A 16,747-nucleotide genomic window follows, 5' to 3' on the forward strand; every position below is an offset into this window, starting at 1 on the left:
ATCCTTGGGGCCGCTCGACCGGCCCATGAAACCATTTGAATACGAGGAAATCGGCCGGCGCACTGGGACTGGGTAGTTGTTATCGCTATGTTTGATTCTAATTCTAATAGTCTTACAGGGTGTTAACTCGCACAAATTAAAAAATGCGTAATTTTATCGTAGGTTTGTTTTTTTGATATCGAAATAACGATTATTTTTTACCTGATATTTAAAAAATTAGGCATCATCTGTACCTTATGGTGCACAAGGCACTGATGCAGATAACGCACTGTTATATACACTCGATACTACATTCTTCTTCGTCTCTTCGTCCACAAAACATTTTGTGTAGTTGTCCCACCTTTTCTTCAAATACACCGTCATTCGCTTACTCCAACCACTGATGAATCTAAACCAGCCTCAATTTGGTCAGTCCATCTAGTGAGGAATCTTCCCCTTCTTCTACTACCTCCCATAACCGTTGACTTATCAAGGCTGTTATCATTTCTTCAGGCAATGTGTTGGAAAATTCTTCGCAGGCATCTATGCTTGTAGCCGAGTATACGGCAGCTCTGGGCCCTTGTAAGATGCCATTGCAACTGTATAAGAGAATAGGAGCAGTGCAGGGATTATATAGGTGGCATTTGGTTTTCACTGAGTATAGATCTAATCTCTAGACAGTCTTCATGCTATTGAATGCAGTGCCCGCAAGCTCTAAACGCACTCCCAGTTCTTTTTGAAGACTGCCACTTTTAGTCTACTTCTTGGTGTAGGCTTTGCGGCCTGTTTTTAAGAGGGATTAGTCTCCTGCGATGTCAATCCGTATCTTTGGTGGTCTGCCTTGTGCAGTGCAATGTGGGGCAGTCTGGATGGTTCCATTCTCCTCACACGCGCATACCATTGTCTCCTTCGTTGCCTTCCCCACCTAACGACATCTTTCGATCTCACATATTTCTCTTATCCTGTTGTTCCTTATTCCATCTCGCAGACTCTTGCCTGTTATGCTTCTCAGAGTCTTCATTTCTGACACTCTTAGCGCGTTTTTTGTTACTGCTTCTAGTATAATGTTCAAACGGATTGATCCTTTGTTCAGTGTTTAGATAAGGAATCTCTAGTCAGCCATAATATTGATAGAGTTCTCCACATTTGTTTTTGTCATCAGAAAACCAACCTTACAAACCACGTTTCAAAGCATATAGAACAAAAAAGAAATCATGACATCAAATTATCTATTTCGTAAAAAAAATTGTCATTTAAAATGCACGATTTGCGTTCAAAAACACATCGTAAAGCGATCAAACGTAAAAATTCAAACACAGCTAAAATTTTACTTTATAAAAATTGATAAAACGCAAACTTTTTTCCTTCTTCAATGATGGATAGGCACTTAACAAAGTCTCAGCAAAAAACATTTTTAAAAGAATGCGTAATATTTTATCTGCCTTATTTATCGCAAAAAGTTTTGAAATTTAAAATTAAAATTGATAGATATTACCGCAAACTGACTGCAGAATCAATTGATTAAATTAGTTAGTGTTTATTCTCCATGGACTTCTTTATCTTCCGTATAGAATTTCAGTCTTCATTTTGCATATGAAAGAAAGCTGTAAAAAGCGTTATTTGTGAACATTGTGATATTTAAAGAGACGTTAATTGAAATTCGTCAAGTATCGTCAGTAAAGAAAATACAATTCTTACGATTTCAAGTCCCGCCAATATGAATAAGTCGTCCCAATTTTTTAGACATCAAAGATTATCATGTTGTTTTTTTGATTAAATATTAGACGTTAATTAGACATAGCTTTGTAATTACTTTGTGATTCTCGGAAGGCTCTGGCTACCTTTCTGACCATCTGTCGCCGGAGTACGAACTAGACTCTAAGACGCACAATTATATATGTTCTTTGCCGTCACAAAGCGATGTTTTTCCCATTAAAATACTATGAAATATATTTTAATACACTCGTTACAAAAATACTAAACCTTTTGTGTTTTAACCCTCATCTCCTCAATTGGTATTCCCTCCTGGTGGGCGCTTGTCGAGTCTGGCCGCTCGCATACTGCGTAGTTGGCAGCTTTCGCACTTTACGGGGTACTGTCGTAGTTTTGGTAGCTTGGGTCGACTAAATCACGGGTTCTCAACAGCTGGAGAGTTGTCCTGCGGGATAGAAGCCCTAGGTGACGGAACGGAAGGCTTGAAAGTGGCCAATTCACATTCTAGCAATTTTTTTATTCTATTTTTTTTCTGACCCTTATCCGCACCCAATGGTGCATAGGGCACTGCATCGTATTGACGCAGTGCTATCTTGATTGTTACTTTCTAGAAGGCAAGGTGATCGCTCCTGCGCTTCAGGGACTAGTCCAAGGTGCCGGAGGTCCCGGGTTCGATTCCCGGGGGGGGTGAAAATAAATATAAGTGATTTTCACTCTCATGTTAATTTAATATCACCCTGGACTGGTACAAGAAGCGCAGGGCTAATCACCTTGCCTTCATGCAATTCACAATCAAGATAACACTGCGTCGATACGATGCAGTGCCCTACGCACCATTGGGTGTGGATAAGGGTTAAAAGATAGAATGAATATAAATTACAAAAAAGGTATTATTAATATAAATCACAAGTACAAAATGTAAAAAGACTCTTGTCAAAGTAGTAGAATACCCCCTCAGACACACGGAACAGATCAATATCCAACGTGATATTATTTTTATACTTGACGGGTTTTTATACTTATATTCACACAATTTGACGGAAAGGTTTTTTTTTATTATATTGTTTTAACCGGTCTGGGAGTGAGTTTAAAAAAAATAAAAATTTTTACTCTTTATAATTTATATCATAGCCGATGCTATGCTACATTGACAATTTTGACGTAAATCATGTTTTAAACATGTTTTGATAGAAATCACGTTATAAATCATGTTTTGTATTGGTCATAAATATACGACCATACTCCTGGAAGGGTTAAGGAGTGAGGTTATGTCGCTACGGAATAAAGAATGGTCCACGGCAAGTGTAAAGTGTTGCCGGCCAGACTCGTGAGTGTCCACCGCTAGATTGGGTGTCGTGATTGTCTCTCTACACGGTAATAACCTTCATCTTCATGGCGGGTGAACTGACACATCGCTCACTCTTTTCCACAACGTCATATATCAAAAAAGTTGATTTTTCAGGAGACTTCGTTTTTAAAGTTTAAGAATAATGAAATGTATTAAAAATAAATATCAAGCAACCTATTGAATTTTTTACTGTGCAACAGATCTTTTTAGGTAAAACCTGAAGGTTTTTTCTCCATTTGAAAAATATTTTGTATATTTAAAAAAGTAATTAAAAAAAAACCTTTTCTTCAAAATGCAAAAACAATACTTTCTGCCCTGTAGCGGGTAAATATTAAGTTAAAAATATGCCGCTTTTGCTGGGATATAGTACATTTTCTAGGCGTTTCGAAAACATAATTGAAAATTGACGATTTTTGATATATGACGTTGTTGAAAGGAGTGAGCGACATGTGTGTACGTACAATATCCAGATCCGACATTAACAATCACACGTGTCGCAACTTGAGATGAATCATCTATTGTTTTTATACAAAAGAAGATGGAAGTCTTGAGTATCCCAGGGCTTGGCGTTTGGCTGGCCTAAGTGATTTGTTAGATTAACGCAGAGAACATCATAGTCTAAGCTTAACTCGAAGGTGCACAGTTTACACCCGCGCTGTGCCAGGCGGGTTTCCCGCAAGGTATCGGACCCTCCCATTTTGTCCGCCTCCGTAGTGTAATGGTTAGCACGCTCGGCTACCGTTCTGGAGGTCCCGGGTTCGATTCCCATAGGGGGGTCTAATGAATATAAGTGATTTTTTACTCTAATATTTATTCAATATTACCCTGGACTGGTACCTGAAGCGGAGGGCTGATCACCTTTCCTTCGTGTGTTAACGATCAAGATAACACTGCGTTTATATGATGCAGTGCCCTATGCACCATTGGGGTGCGGATAAGGGTTCGAATGAAAAAAAGTGATTTGTAGCTTTATACACTTGTGTAACGTTCATCATTCCATAGGTACATAACGACCGTCGGTCCATTTAATCTTCACATTCGTTTGAAAATGCCATAACTAGGCGAAACAATTGTCACAATATAAATTTTTATGTGTTTTTTAACAATAAAATACAACTTAATGATAATAATAATAATACCCTTATCCGCACCCCAATGGTGCATAGGGAACTGTGTCATATAAACGCAGTGTTATCTTGATCATTTACACATGAAGGAAAGGTGATCAGCCCTCCACTTCAGGTACCAGTCCATGGTAATATTGAATAAATATTACAGTGAAAAAATCACTTATATTTATTTTACCGCCCTTGGGACCCGAACCCGGGACCTCCAGAACGGTAGCCGAGCGTGCTGACCATTACACTACGGAGGCGGACAACTTAGAAGACTCAAAAAACCTGTAATTGATTTAACCATAAATACATAAATTCATCATTCCATTTTTAATTTAAGTTTTACTCAGTAAATACCACTATTTCTTTCACAATACATTTTAAGAAGTAGTGGTCTTGACACATTTTAGACAGGTATTTTTTACGCCTGCAAACCACTGGCGACGGGATTTGATAACTATGTACATATAGTTAAAACTTAACAAAGATTGTAAAAATACAAAAAGTAAAAATACCCTTCCCGTCCTTAAGCATCAATCGACCCGACGTGTAGAATTACCTTAAGTGTGTTAAGCCAGCCAAATGCCAGGTCTTAAGCCCTCAGATGCTCAGACTTGTATCTTCTTTCGTATAATCGATAGGTGGTTCACCTCAGTCGTTGATATATGGAAGCACCCGATGTGTCACGTTCCGTTGGAAGGTTTGGAGTCTAATGTCGTTCTGCACTAGTAACATGTCCTGGATTGGAACCCGCCCTCTTGCTTCTGTAAGCATTCGCTATCACCGCTCGGCATGTAGCGAGACTTAGCGGTGGATGAGAGCCGAAAGGAGAGAAAACGGGTTTCAAAAACATTACATCAATCTACAATTACACAAAGATACAAAGATAACACAAATCTACATTTACACAAATGTACAAAGATTACACGAATCTACATTTAAGCAAAGGTACAAAGATAACACAATTCTACATTTACACAAAGGTACAAAGATTACACGAATCTACATTTAAGCAAAGGTACAAAGATAACACAATTCTACATTTACACAAAGGTACAAAGATTACACGAATCTACATTTAAGCAAAGGTACAAAGATAACACAATTCTACATTTACACAAAGGTACAAAAATTACACGAATCTACATTTACACAAAGGTACAAAGATAACACGATTCTACATTTACACAAAGGTACAAAGATAACATGAATCTACATTTACACAAAGGTACAAAGATAACACAAATTTACATTTACACAAAGGTACAAAGTTTCCATAAATCTATCTACATTTACACAAAGGTACAAAGTTTCCATGAATCTATATTTAATAAACAAATTCCACTGAAAATGTTTCAATGAATCTATATTGAATTAAAACCTTTATTATGTGTCAATAAATCTACATTTAAACATAGTTACAATGTTTGCATCAATCTAAATCTACAAAAAGTGTTCATTAATCTAAATTTACACAGATTTCATGAATCTCAATCTACTCGAAGCGTTCATAAATCTACATTCACACAAAGTTACAAAGTTTCCATCAATCTAAATCTACACAAAGTATTCATATATTACATTTATACAGAGTTACACAGTTTTCTTGAATCTAAATCTACACAAGGTGATCATAAATCTACATTCACACAAAGTAACAAAGTTTTCTTGAATCTAAATCTACACAAGGTGATCATAAATCTACATTCACACAAAGTAACAGAGTTTTCTTGAATCTAAATACACAAGGTGATCATATATCTACATTCACACATGGTTACAAATATTACATTTATACAGAGTTACAAAGTTTTCTCGATTCTAAATCTACACAAGGTGATCATAAATCTACATTCACACAAAGTAACAGAGTTTTCTTGAATCTAAATCTACACAAGGTGATCATAAATCTACATTCACACAAAGTAACAAATATTTATTGAATCTAAATCTACACAAGGTGATCATAAATCTACATTCACACAAAGTAACAAAGTTTTCTTGAATCTAAATCTACACAAGGTGACCATAAATCTACATTCACACAAAGTAACACAGTTTTCTTGAATCTAAATCTACACAAAGTGATCATAAATCTACATTCACACAAAGTAACAAAGTTTTCTTGAATCTAAATCTACACAAGGTGTTCATGTTCACACGTTTTCACTAGTTAATATTTGTGCATATACTAACAAGAAATTCTGTTTTTGCTGTGGTAGAGTTAGTCCATCTTACAGGTGTAATAACATTGAAGAAGGGTTGTATTATACAATGCTTGGTGACTATATATCTTGGTGGAACGCTGTCCGATGCACTCCGATGCAGTTTTGCATAACATCCTTGCATAAATAACAGCGGGAAGAGATAAACTTTGGTCCAACGGTGAAACATTGAACCTGGGACCTCCAGCACGGTAGTCAAACATACTTTCCACTACACTATAGGGGTGGACTATTGAATTTCACAATATATTATAATTAGAAGTACTTAAAAATATGTAATAACAAAACAATGTATGATAGATGTGCGAATAGTGAAATAAGGAAGGAATGCAAAGCTGAGATAAGCATTATCGATAAAATTAAGAAAGGTATGCTGAGATGGTTTGGACATGTAGAACGAATGAGTGAGGAAAGGACGGTAAAACAAATTTATGAGGCGAATGTTAGTGGGAAAAGAAGCAGAGGAAGACCGAGAAAGACATGGCACGATCAGGTATGCCAAATACTTTAAAGTGGTCAGGTTAGGAGTCGTAACAATCGGCGGGTATGTATGAGGAGATGCACAAACGTGGAAGAGGCGAAGAATGTTTGCAAGGACAGAGTGGTGTGGCGCTCTATTCTCTCTGCCTACCCCTGCGGGGAAGCGGCGTGATGGTTAGTTAGTTAGTTAGTTTTTTAAAAATATGTAATATTAAAATACAAAAAGATCCCACAAAGGCATGGCCTGTGCGCGGGTATACATTATATTTTAGGTCATAGTAAAAGGCACTTTTGTCCGCCTCCGTGGTGTAATGGTCAGCGTGTTTAGCTACCGTGCTGGAGGTCCCGGGTTCGATTCCCAGGGGGGTGAAAATAAATATTAGCGATTTTACACGGTAATATTTATTTAATATCACCCTGGACTGGTTCCTGAAGCGCAAGAGTGATCACCTTGCCTTCATGTGAGTAATGATCAAGATAACACTTCGTCAATTCGATGCAGTGCCCTATGCACCATTGGGTGCGGATAAGGGTTATAAGTAAAAGGGCACTGGCAAGAATATCAGAAGATATCAGAAATAAAATTAGATTAAAAGTGCTAATATAAACTAAAAATATTAGATTTTAACAGGAAACAGAAAATCAAAAATATGAATATGAAAAAAGGGAGCAAATAAAATAAAATTTATTTATTTAAATACTAGTAAATGGGGAAATTTTAGAACAGGTAGATGATTTCGTATATTTGGGAAGTATGTTTTCTAGGGATGGAAAGATTGACGAAGATATAGAAAGGAGAGAAAATGCTGGGAACAGAGTGAATGGTGCACTGGAATCAGTTCATCACTCTAAACTGGCAGTACACAATGGAGTCCCTAATGGATGAAAGTTAAGCATGGAGTTGACAAAAGAAGCGCAATCTCTCAGACGAATGTATGGCAAAACGGTGTATGATTTTTTAATGTTTGAATGGTGATATAAGGAAAGAATGCAAGGCTGAGATGAGGATGAAAAGATGCAAGGATGAAAATGAAAAAAAAGTGAAAAAAAAAACAAATTTATGAGGCAAATATGGTTGATAATAAAAGCAGAGGAAGACCGAGGAAAACTTGGCACGATCAAGTACCTACTTCAAATACTGGGACATGGTTAATTCAGGAGTGGGAATAATCAGCGATTATTTACGAGGAGATGCATGAATGTGGAAGAGGCGAATGTTGTTTACAAAGACAGATTGGTTTCTCACTCTATTCTCTCTGCCTACTCCTGCTGGCAGCGGTGTGATGGTTAGTTAGTTAATTATTTTATGTATTCATTTTTAAAGCAAACACAGATTTTTTCAGTCCACTGGGTTGTATTTTACTGTTAAAAAACGCATAAAAATTAATATTGTGACAATTGTTTCGCCTAGTTGTGGTATTTTTAAACGAATATTCGATTTAAAAATTAATACATAAATTAAAATGGAGTTCTACAAATTAAACGCCAAATCAATAAGTAAGTTAATTTTTTTCCTTGTGTTGTATTTTGAAGGTTCCATTGTATATCATTTCGGTATATGAATATCAATCTACAAAAAAATTGCTTGTATATTTATGAAATTGCTGTTTTTGCTTTATTTTCGACCACGTGTCGTGTACTCTAAGTGTGGAATTGGGTATGTATTATAACTGGCACCGTATTAATACACTTTGGTCTTTTGATAAGTATGGTAAAAACAAATCGATCGCTCCTTTCAAGAACGCCATAAATCAAAAAACTTGATTTTTCGGGAGAACGTTTTTAAAGTTTAAAATATATTACAATGTATTAAAAATAAATATCAAGCCACTTATTTAACATTTTACTGCGCAACAGATCTTTTTAGGTAAAACCTGAAGGTTTTTTCTCCATTTGAAAAATATTTAGTATATTTCAAAAAATAATTAAACAATACATTTTCTTCAAAATGCAAAAACAACACTTTCTGCCCTGTAGCGGGTAAATATTAAGTTAAAAATATGCCGCTTTTGCTGGGATATAGTCCATTTTCTGAGCATTCCGAAAACATGCACAACTGAAAATTTATGATTTATGATTTATGACGTTCTTGAAAGGAGTGAGCGAATGTGGTATCGACATGGTCTCTTTGGGTATTTCTATCTTAGAAAAGTGGTTAAGGGTTGAAAAATTTATTAAAAAGTCATTCTTAAGAGTTATTCTTATATACCAAGCAGTTCCACCAAGAAATGTCAGTAAAAAATTAATACAAAAATAATTTGACCACCCTCGGGATTGACCCAAGGCCTACAGCACGATAGTGCTGACCGCTACACCGCCGATGAGGAGGAAACGGTACCATTTGGTGACATTACAAGACTTATCAAAAGAACCCAATATTATGAAAAAGATATTGTTCAGTGTACCAGCAAAAAATGTTAACTCCAAAATATCCAATTTTGACTTAATGATGCAAATTATAAAGTTTTCAACGTTCTATAAATTGGCAAAATACACTGTGGTTTTACAAGTAAATTCAACAAGTTTAAACGCGGGTATTTTATTCAGGTTAAAAGCTTATATTTATAGTTTTTTTTTATTTACATAAATTATATACATTTATTTAAAAGAACAATTATAAACATAACACTTTCTACACTGTAGCGGGTAAATATTAAGTTAAAAATATGCCGCTTTTGCTGGGATATAGTACATTTTCTGGGCATTCCGAAAACATGCACAACTGAAAATTGACAATTTTTGAAATATGACGTTGTTGAAAGGAGTGAGCGGTATATTTACACAACCATTATACACGATTTACACACAACGAAGGTTTGTAGTCCCAAGAATTAACAATAAATATGGGAGTCCAACACTGCAATATATCGTTCCGCACATTTTTAATTTGTTGCCGACGGATGTTAGACGTCAAAATAAAACATGGAACAAAGGTGAAATAAAGGAATGGGTAAATGATCAGAAGTTATTCTATGAAAATTGTAAAATAGTTCCTATTTTCTATCTCTTTTTTTGTGTATATTAGGTTAAAATGGTTAAAAACAATATAAAATGTAATTAAAATGTAACTCTGTTTTAAAATCACTATAAATATTTTATTACAACTTAATTTTAATGTCTACTGGTTTCGAAGCTAACCGCTTCTTTATCAAGACTCATTAATCAGTCTTGATAAAGAAGCGGTTAGCTTCGAAACCAGTAGACATTATAATTAAGTTATAATAAAATATTTATAGTAATTTTAAAACAAAGTTACATTTTAATTATAAAATGGAAAGTCACAAAGTTAGTGCTTCAAATATAAAATTTAAAATGCATTCAAAAAGAACTCCACCGACAAGACACACAAGGTGGCTTGCTGGGTCTTTGCAAAATACATTTTTTAATATGTTGATTTAAATAAATGTATACAATTTATGTTAATATAACCATATCCGCTCCCTAGATGGAGCATATGGAGTCCACAAACTGTCTCCAGGCTTTTCTGTCGGCTGCCAGCTCCCTTGCATCCTCCCAAGTCAGATCCGCGTCCCGAAGTTCTGACGAGAACTGCCGACGAATTGTCAGCAGTGGTCGTCCTGGGCGGCGCGAACCTGATGCCTTGTAAAAGAGGCAAGCTTGATTAAGGCTCTCGGGAGGCATGCGGAGTACATGGCCAAGCCAACTGAATCGCCTTTTCTTGACGACAATTTATGTTAATAAAAATAAATAAATAACAGGGATTATTCAAACAGGGATTTTAGAGTTGATGTTTTTTGCCAGTATACCCACGATATATAATATAATGTCCTGTGTTTCCTTGTAAATGTATACATGTATCAGCTCCTATTAGCTAGGATGGTATTGTTGGACTAGCCTTTGGTTTCGCTGGTTTTGGTGACCTATGGTGGGAATGGGAAGTACGTGTTAATGTCGGGCAACCGAGGTGAGTGTACTTTCATTATTTCATAATTCTAATATCTTCGGTTGAACATCAAAATGGATCTGGTATCATCGCTTTCCCCATTCTATATATTGATTCTGTCTTCTTCTATTATGCCGTGAATTAATTAATACAGTGGAACCTCTCATAACGTGTGATTCACATAACGGCAATTTTTTTTGAAAAAATAGCTCTTTTAAAACCCATCTCAAGCGTTGACATTAGAATGCACAGAACTGCGCCAAGTAAAACTTGAATTAACCCTTAATAACTAAACATTCGTCTGGCGGACTACGCAATTCAAATGTGAAATTTAATCAAAAGTATTCATTAAAAATAGGAGCCGGTTACATGGCACTTGAGTTTGGTTTATTAGGAATGAATGTAAGAGACATTTGACAATAAATCACTTTTCCGCACAGCTACTACATATCGCTTACTCCTTTCAAGAACGTCATAAATAAATAAAAATTGATTTTTCAGGAGAACGTTTTTAAATTTTAAAAATATAATACAATGGATTAAAAATAAATATCAAGCCACTTATTGAACTTTTTACTGTGCAACAGATCTTTTTAAGTAAAACTTGAAGGTTTTTGCTCCATTTAAAAAATATTTAGTATATTTAAAAAATAATTAAACAATATCTTTTCTTCGAAATGCAAAAACAACACTTTCTGCCCTGTAGCGGGTAAATATTAAATTAAAAATGTGTCTCTTTTGCTGGGATATAGTAAATTTTCGGGCCTTCCGAAAACATGCATAACTGAACATTGACGAATTTTGATTTATGACGTTCTTGAAAGGAGTGAGCGATATGTCAATATTGTGCGATCCGCAAATGGCATTGTATCTACAAATATAGTTTAGTTAGGGTTAAAAATGGATTAAATAATCATTATTTTGAATTACAACAAAATAAATATCAATTTGATAGAAAGAATAAGTGAAAAATGTCGTAAAATTTGAGTAAACCACTTATTAACAGTCGATTTATGGCAAGTAGATTTGTCGGTGCAGGAAATCATCACCAAACAACTGGGAACAACTGGTTGTGGTCTCGTGGTTAGTGTCGTGGACTCATAAGTCAGAGTTTCTCAGTTCGAACCCACTCTACCATAATTTGATACCTATTTCTAATAATGAGCCGCTTAGGCTCACAGAAATAGTATGAAATTGAAATATTTGTGTAAATAATAAAAAAACACAAATATATATATTTTTTAAATATATTTTTGCTCGGGCAAATCAATACCACCAAGTTGGAATACCATTATCCCGAGCAGCACTCATCAATGCAACACAAACTCCTTGCCCAAGTCACGTGAGGGATAAACTGTTTACTAGTTAAAGGAAAATTTTAGACCATGTTTTTTTACCCTGATATTTATTTAAACCCTGAAGCAGAGGCCTGACCACCTTGCCTTCATGTTATAACGATCAAATTAACACTGTATCAATTTGATGCAGTGCCCTATGCACAGTTGTGTGCGGATAAGGGTCAGTAGTAGTGGAATTCAATACAAAAGTGTGCTGTTTAATTACCTTTTATACAAATTAAATCATGTATGTTAAAATCAAAGAAAAATTATGAAAATTTGGTGATTAGTTCCATTCTGATGTTCAACTACTTATTTGTAAGCGAGGATACACCTCATTCTGTTTCACATGGTATTTTTCACATAATCTGATGTATGTATGAAACGAGGGTTAACAATTTTTAATATTTCATCGCCGGCACCAAACACTAAAATGATATATCAAGGTACCATAGAACGGGGCTACTTGAACTTTGATGCGTTACTTGAGCACAGTACAAAAAAAAAAAAATCTGTATTTGGTCTGCAATAATGAACGTATTGACATGATTCATTGTTTCCCTGACAGGTGACACTTATTGTCACAATACGTTCATTATTGTAGACTAAATACAGATTCAAATCATTGTTTTGTACTGGGCTCAAGTAACACATCAAAGTTCAAGTAGCCCCGTTCTACGGTACATCATATGTTAGGTGTTTCAACAGATAAGAGAGATGAAGCATCTGAGAACATGGAAGTCTGGGCATTCACAGGGCTTACGACCTTGCACTGGCTGGCTTAAGTGATCACTTTGTACACTTGTGTAACCTCCACCATTCTGCTCATTATTAGAATTCCAAATCAAACATTAGTTTTCAAGTGTAGTACTTACATGTCGACGGTTCTCGTGTTAACCTTTCAACACCAGTAGTACCCCGCATGCAACATTTTCTCATTAAAAAAAAAAGGATTTGTATTATTATTTGTCATAATTATCCCGAGAGATGTCTCACAATTTTGTATGTCGCATACCACTGTCTTCTTCGTTGCCTTCCCCACCTAACGACATCTTCCATCTCGCATATTTCTCTTATCCTGGTGTTCCTTATTCTATCTGTATATTTATATATTATACATTTCGGACAGGTGTTTTTTACGTCTGTGGACCTCTGGCGACAGGATTTTATAATTATGTACATATGGTTAAGACCTTAACAAAGAGATTGGTATATAATATTCATATAAAAACATTGGATATTCCTTCTTTTCTGCGTCTGAAATGAGGCCGGCGCAGAAGGTAAAAATACCCTTCCCGTCCTTAAGCATCAATTGATCCAACAGGTAGAAATACCTTTCCCGTCCCAAGTATGTTATTATGGCTATGGTATTGGTAATGAATACTCATTTGACAATACAAAAACATGTATATTCAGTCTCTTTTGTGTTAATGTCAATAGGAATTAGATCTACGCATAAACATTCCCTTGCGTACACCCCTGCTGTACCCGCTAGCAGGCGCTTTAGGTCATAGATCAAGTTATCACAAATGTTACGCTGTAACAATGTTATCAGTTTGTCGAGTTTGCTTGTTGATTGTTATTGAACTAACAGTTCCAGGGCACAGCGGCATGCTTCCGGGCGCAGTGTACCCGACTCCAGGATCACCGTTTGCAGGCGGTGTGCGGGCGTTCTATCCTCCGCCTATGGCGCCGCTCTTCTACTGGGGATACCCAAGTCCTCCCGTTTCTCCGACTCACATATATCAACCCGCTCCGGCACACATGGTTAGTAAAGATGATGAGCATAACATAGTCATACAGGAGAAAGTGACCAAGTGCATTTTTTTACAAAAACGTGATCATTGACTATTTGATATCTTACTAGCTTAATGTTGCCCTGAAAAAATTCCAAAGCGATTTAAAACTTGGAAGTATAATGTATTGGCTTGTTAAAAATGACTAACTGCATTGATGTTTATTTTATTGCCAAGCAAAAGTGACTTAAATGGCCCTCCTGAACATTTTGCGTTTTGTTAGTTGGTCCTCCTGTACGACTACGATATGAGGGATTTAGATCCCCCTGCTAGGTTAAACAAATAAAAAATAATGTTATTTCACAAAGTGTCGAACCGACAAACAACATCGGTGGAACTTACTTGTGTTATGCCCGTTTTCCAGGTGCCCGAAGTGATGCCCATGGCGGGGAGCCCCCTGGGCATGCAGTTCGACCCCCTCTCCGCGCCGCACCCGCCGCCCCCGCTCGCCGCCGCGGCCCCCCTGCCCGCGCCCCCCTCGCACCACCACCACGCCATCACCACGCACACACAGCCGCCCATGCCTAGCCGCTACCTGGAGCTCTTCATGGTCAACTAGGGTGCATGTGAAGGTCACCCAACTACTTGTGAAACGGTTGATGAATAGATGTGGAGCGATGACGCATGTGGCATATATAGCCTGCAGAAAAATGGATAAGTAGAAGAGGAACTCTTCATGGTCAACTAGTGTATAAGTATATAATCATCTAACTACATAAAATGGTTGGTGAAACATGGATGTAGAACGATGACGCATGTGGCATATACACTTTTTCTAACCTTTATCCGCACCCCAATGGTGCATAGGGCACTGCATCATATCAACGCAGTATTATCTTGATCGTTAACACATGAAGGAAGGGTGATCAGCCCTCTGCTTCAGGTAGGTTCCTAAAACGTGTAAACGATCAACATAACACTGCGTTTATATGACGCAGTGCCCTATGCACCATTGGGGTGCGGATAAGGGTTTTATATATATATATATATATATATATATATATATATATATATATATATATATATATATATATATATATATATATATATATATATATATTAAAAAAATATTTTGTGTTAAGCATTTCTTTAAAGCCACACATATCAAAGAACGTTATTAATTTAATATATTATTAGATTAAAACCAATATTTTTAGCTTTTCCACTTTATTTTTATTTGACCAGCGACCGGGTTTCGTCGTTACCAACATCATCAGACTGGTGATGTCGGTAACAATTCCATCACGAAGTGTCAGTGGATAATAATATAAATCTGTTATTAATTTATGATATTTATATTCTGCCTTTGCAAACAGTCAATGATAATTAAATAACTAAGCGTTATTCAAATCCAGACCTTTTCCAAGTCAATGAATGGTCAAAATGCAATACTGTTTTTCTTCAAATGTATTAAATTATGTATTTTAGAACCTCGAAATGAAGACCATTCAAATTTTGAAACATCTATCAATATGTTTAAACTGTGAGAAATTTGAAAGAGATATTATAATTATTTTGAATCTCATATTTTAATATATCGTCACTCCTTTCAAGAACGTCATAAATCAAAATACTTGATTTTTCAGGAGAATGTTTTTAAAGTTTAAAAATATAATGCAATGTATTATAAATAAATATCAAGCCACTTATTAAACTTTTTACTATGCAACAGATCTTTTGAGGTAAAACCTGAAGGTTTTTTCTCCATTTGAAAAATATTTAGTATATTTAAAAAAATAATTAAACAATACCTTTTCCTCAAAATGCAAAATCAACACTTTCTGCCCTGTAGCGGGTAAATATTAAGTTACAAATATGCCTCTTTTACTGGGATATAGTATATTTTCTGGGAATTCCGAAAACATGCACAACTGAAAATCGACAATTTTTTATTTATGACGTTCTTGAAAGGAGTGAGCGATATATGTATAATATACAATATATTTAATGATAAGTTGTTATTACCTTTATACGGAATAAATAATTTATAGATGAATTTTATACTAATCATAAATAATTATCATAGATAGAACTATTTATATTAATATTTTTTTTTAGGTTACATATTTCTCCTTTGACCTTTCGGTGAGTGAGTTATTTTGAACTAACCTGTATCTGACCAGCGAGTTCTTGCAAACAAAATTATATTACAATAATTTAAAATAACCAAACAATGATATTTTGAATAAAAATCTTATCACAATCATAATAAAACTAATTTCAAAAATGTCAAACAATGGACAAAACAAATGAACATTTTATTCAAATTTAAATTGTGAAGCCGGTATTACAGATATCTGTAATACCGGCCTCTTTGCAAGGCTTGAAAAAAAACTTTATAAAGAAGACAACAGATGTCACTATAAGGCCTATTTTTAAAAAATAAATAAATTTGACAGCGTTTGAAACAGATCTACAAGATTTAATCACAATTCTTTTAGAATTTGTGTCGGGTTGTGGTCCCGTGGTTAGTGTCGCAGACTCTTGAGTCAGAGTTTCTCGATTTGAACGCACTCTCCCACAATTTGATACCTATTTCTTATTAGCGGTTTATTATTATGAACCGCTTAGGCTTACAGAAATATGAAATTGAAGTATTTTTGTGTATAATAAAAACACAAATATTTCTCTTGAATTTAAAAAAAAATAATAATTATACAAAGATAAGGTTTCTACTCACTCTCTGGAAGGTTGAATGATTGAATTTTTATATTACTGTATAAATATTGCTCAAATGTAATTTGCAGTCAATCTCGTAAAATAATTACTTACGTACGTACTTATTTATATTAAATTGTTTTATGTATTGATGTGTATATAATTATGTTTTGCACAGACTTTAAGATAATA

At 35.2% G+C, this 16,747-nt stretch overlaps 1 protein-coding gene across 1 annotated transcript in view; it reads left to right on the forward strand.

The window, feature by feature from the left end:
• Window positions 1–14,548, forward strand: part of fus (epithelial splicing regulatory protein fusilli) — a 94,629-nt gene extending 80,081 nt beyond the window's left edge. Inside the window, exons 15-16 of the mRNA XM_088260258.1 lie at window positions 13,696–13,868; window positions 14,262–14,548. Of these exons, the coding sequence (XP_088116384.1) occupies window positions 13,696–13,868; window positions 14,262–14,456 (368 nt within the window). The 3' untranslated portion in view covers window positions 14,457–14,548. The remainder of the gene's footprint in view (window positions 1–13,695; window positions 13,869–14,261) is intronic.
• The last annotated feature ends 2,199 nt before the right edge of the window (window positions 14,549–16,747 follow it).

Source organism: Brachycentrus maculatus, unplaced genomic scaffold (genome assembly GCF_059751285.1).
Source record: "Brachycentrus maculatus isolate JH-2025_06_01 unplaced genomic scaffold, ASM5975128v1 h1tg000130l, whole genome shotgun sequence".
Taxonomy (NCBI): domain Eukaryota; kingdom Metazoa; phylum Arthropoda; class Insecta; order Trichoptera; family Brachycentridae; genus Brachycentrus; species Brachycentrus maculatus.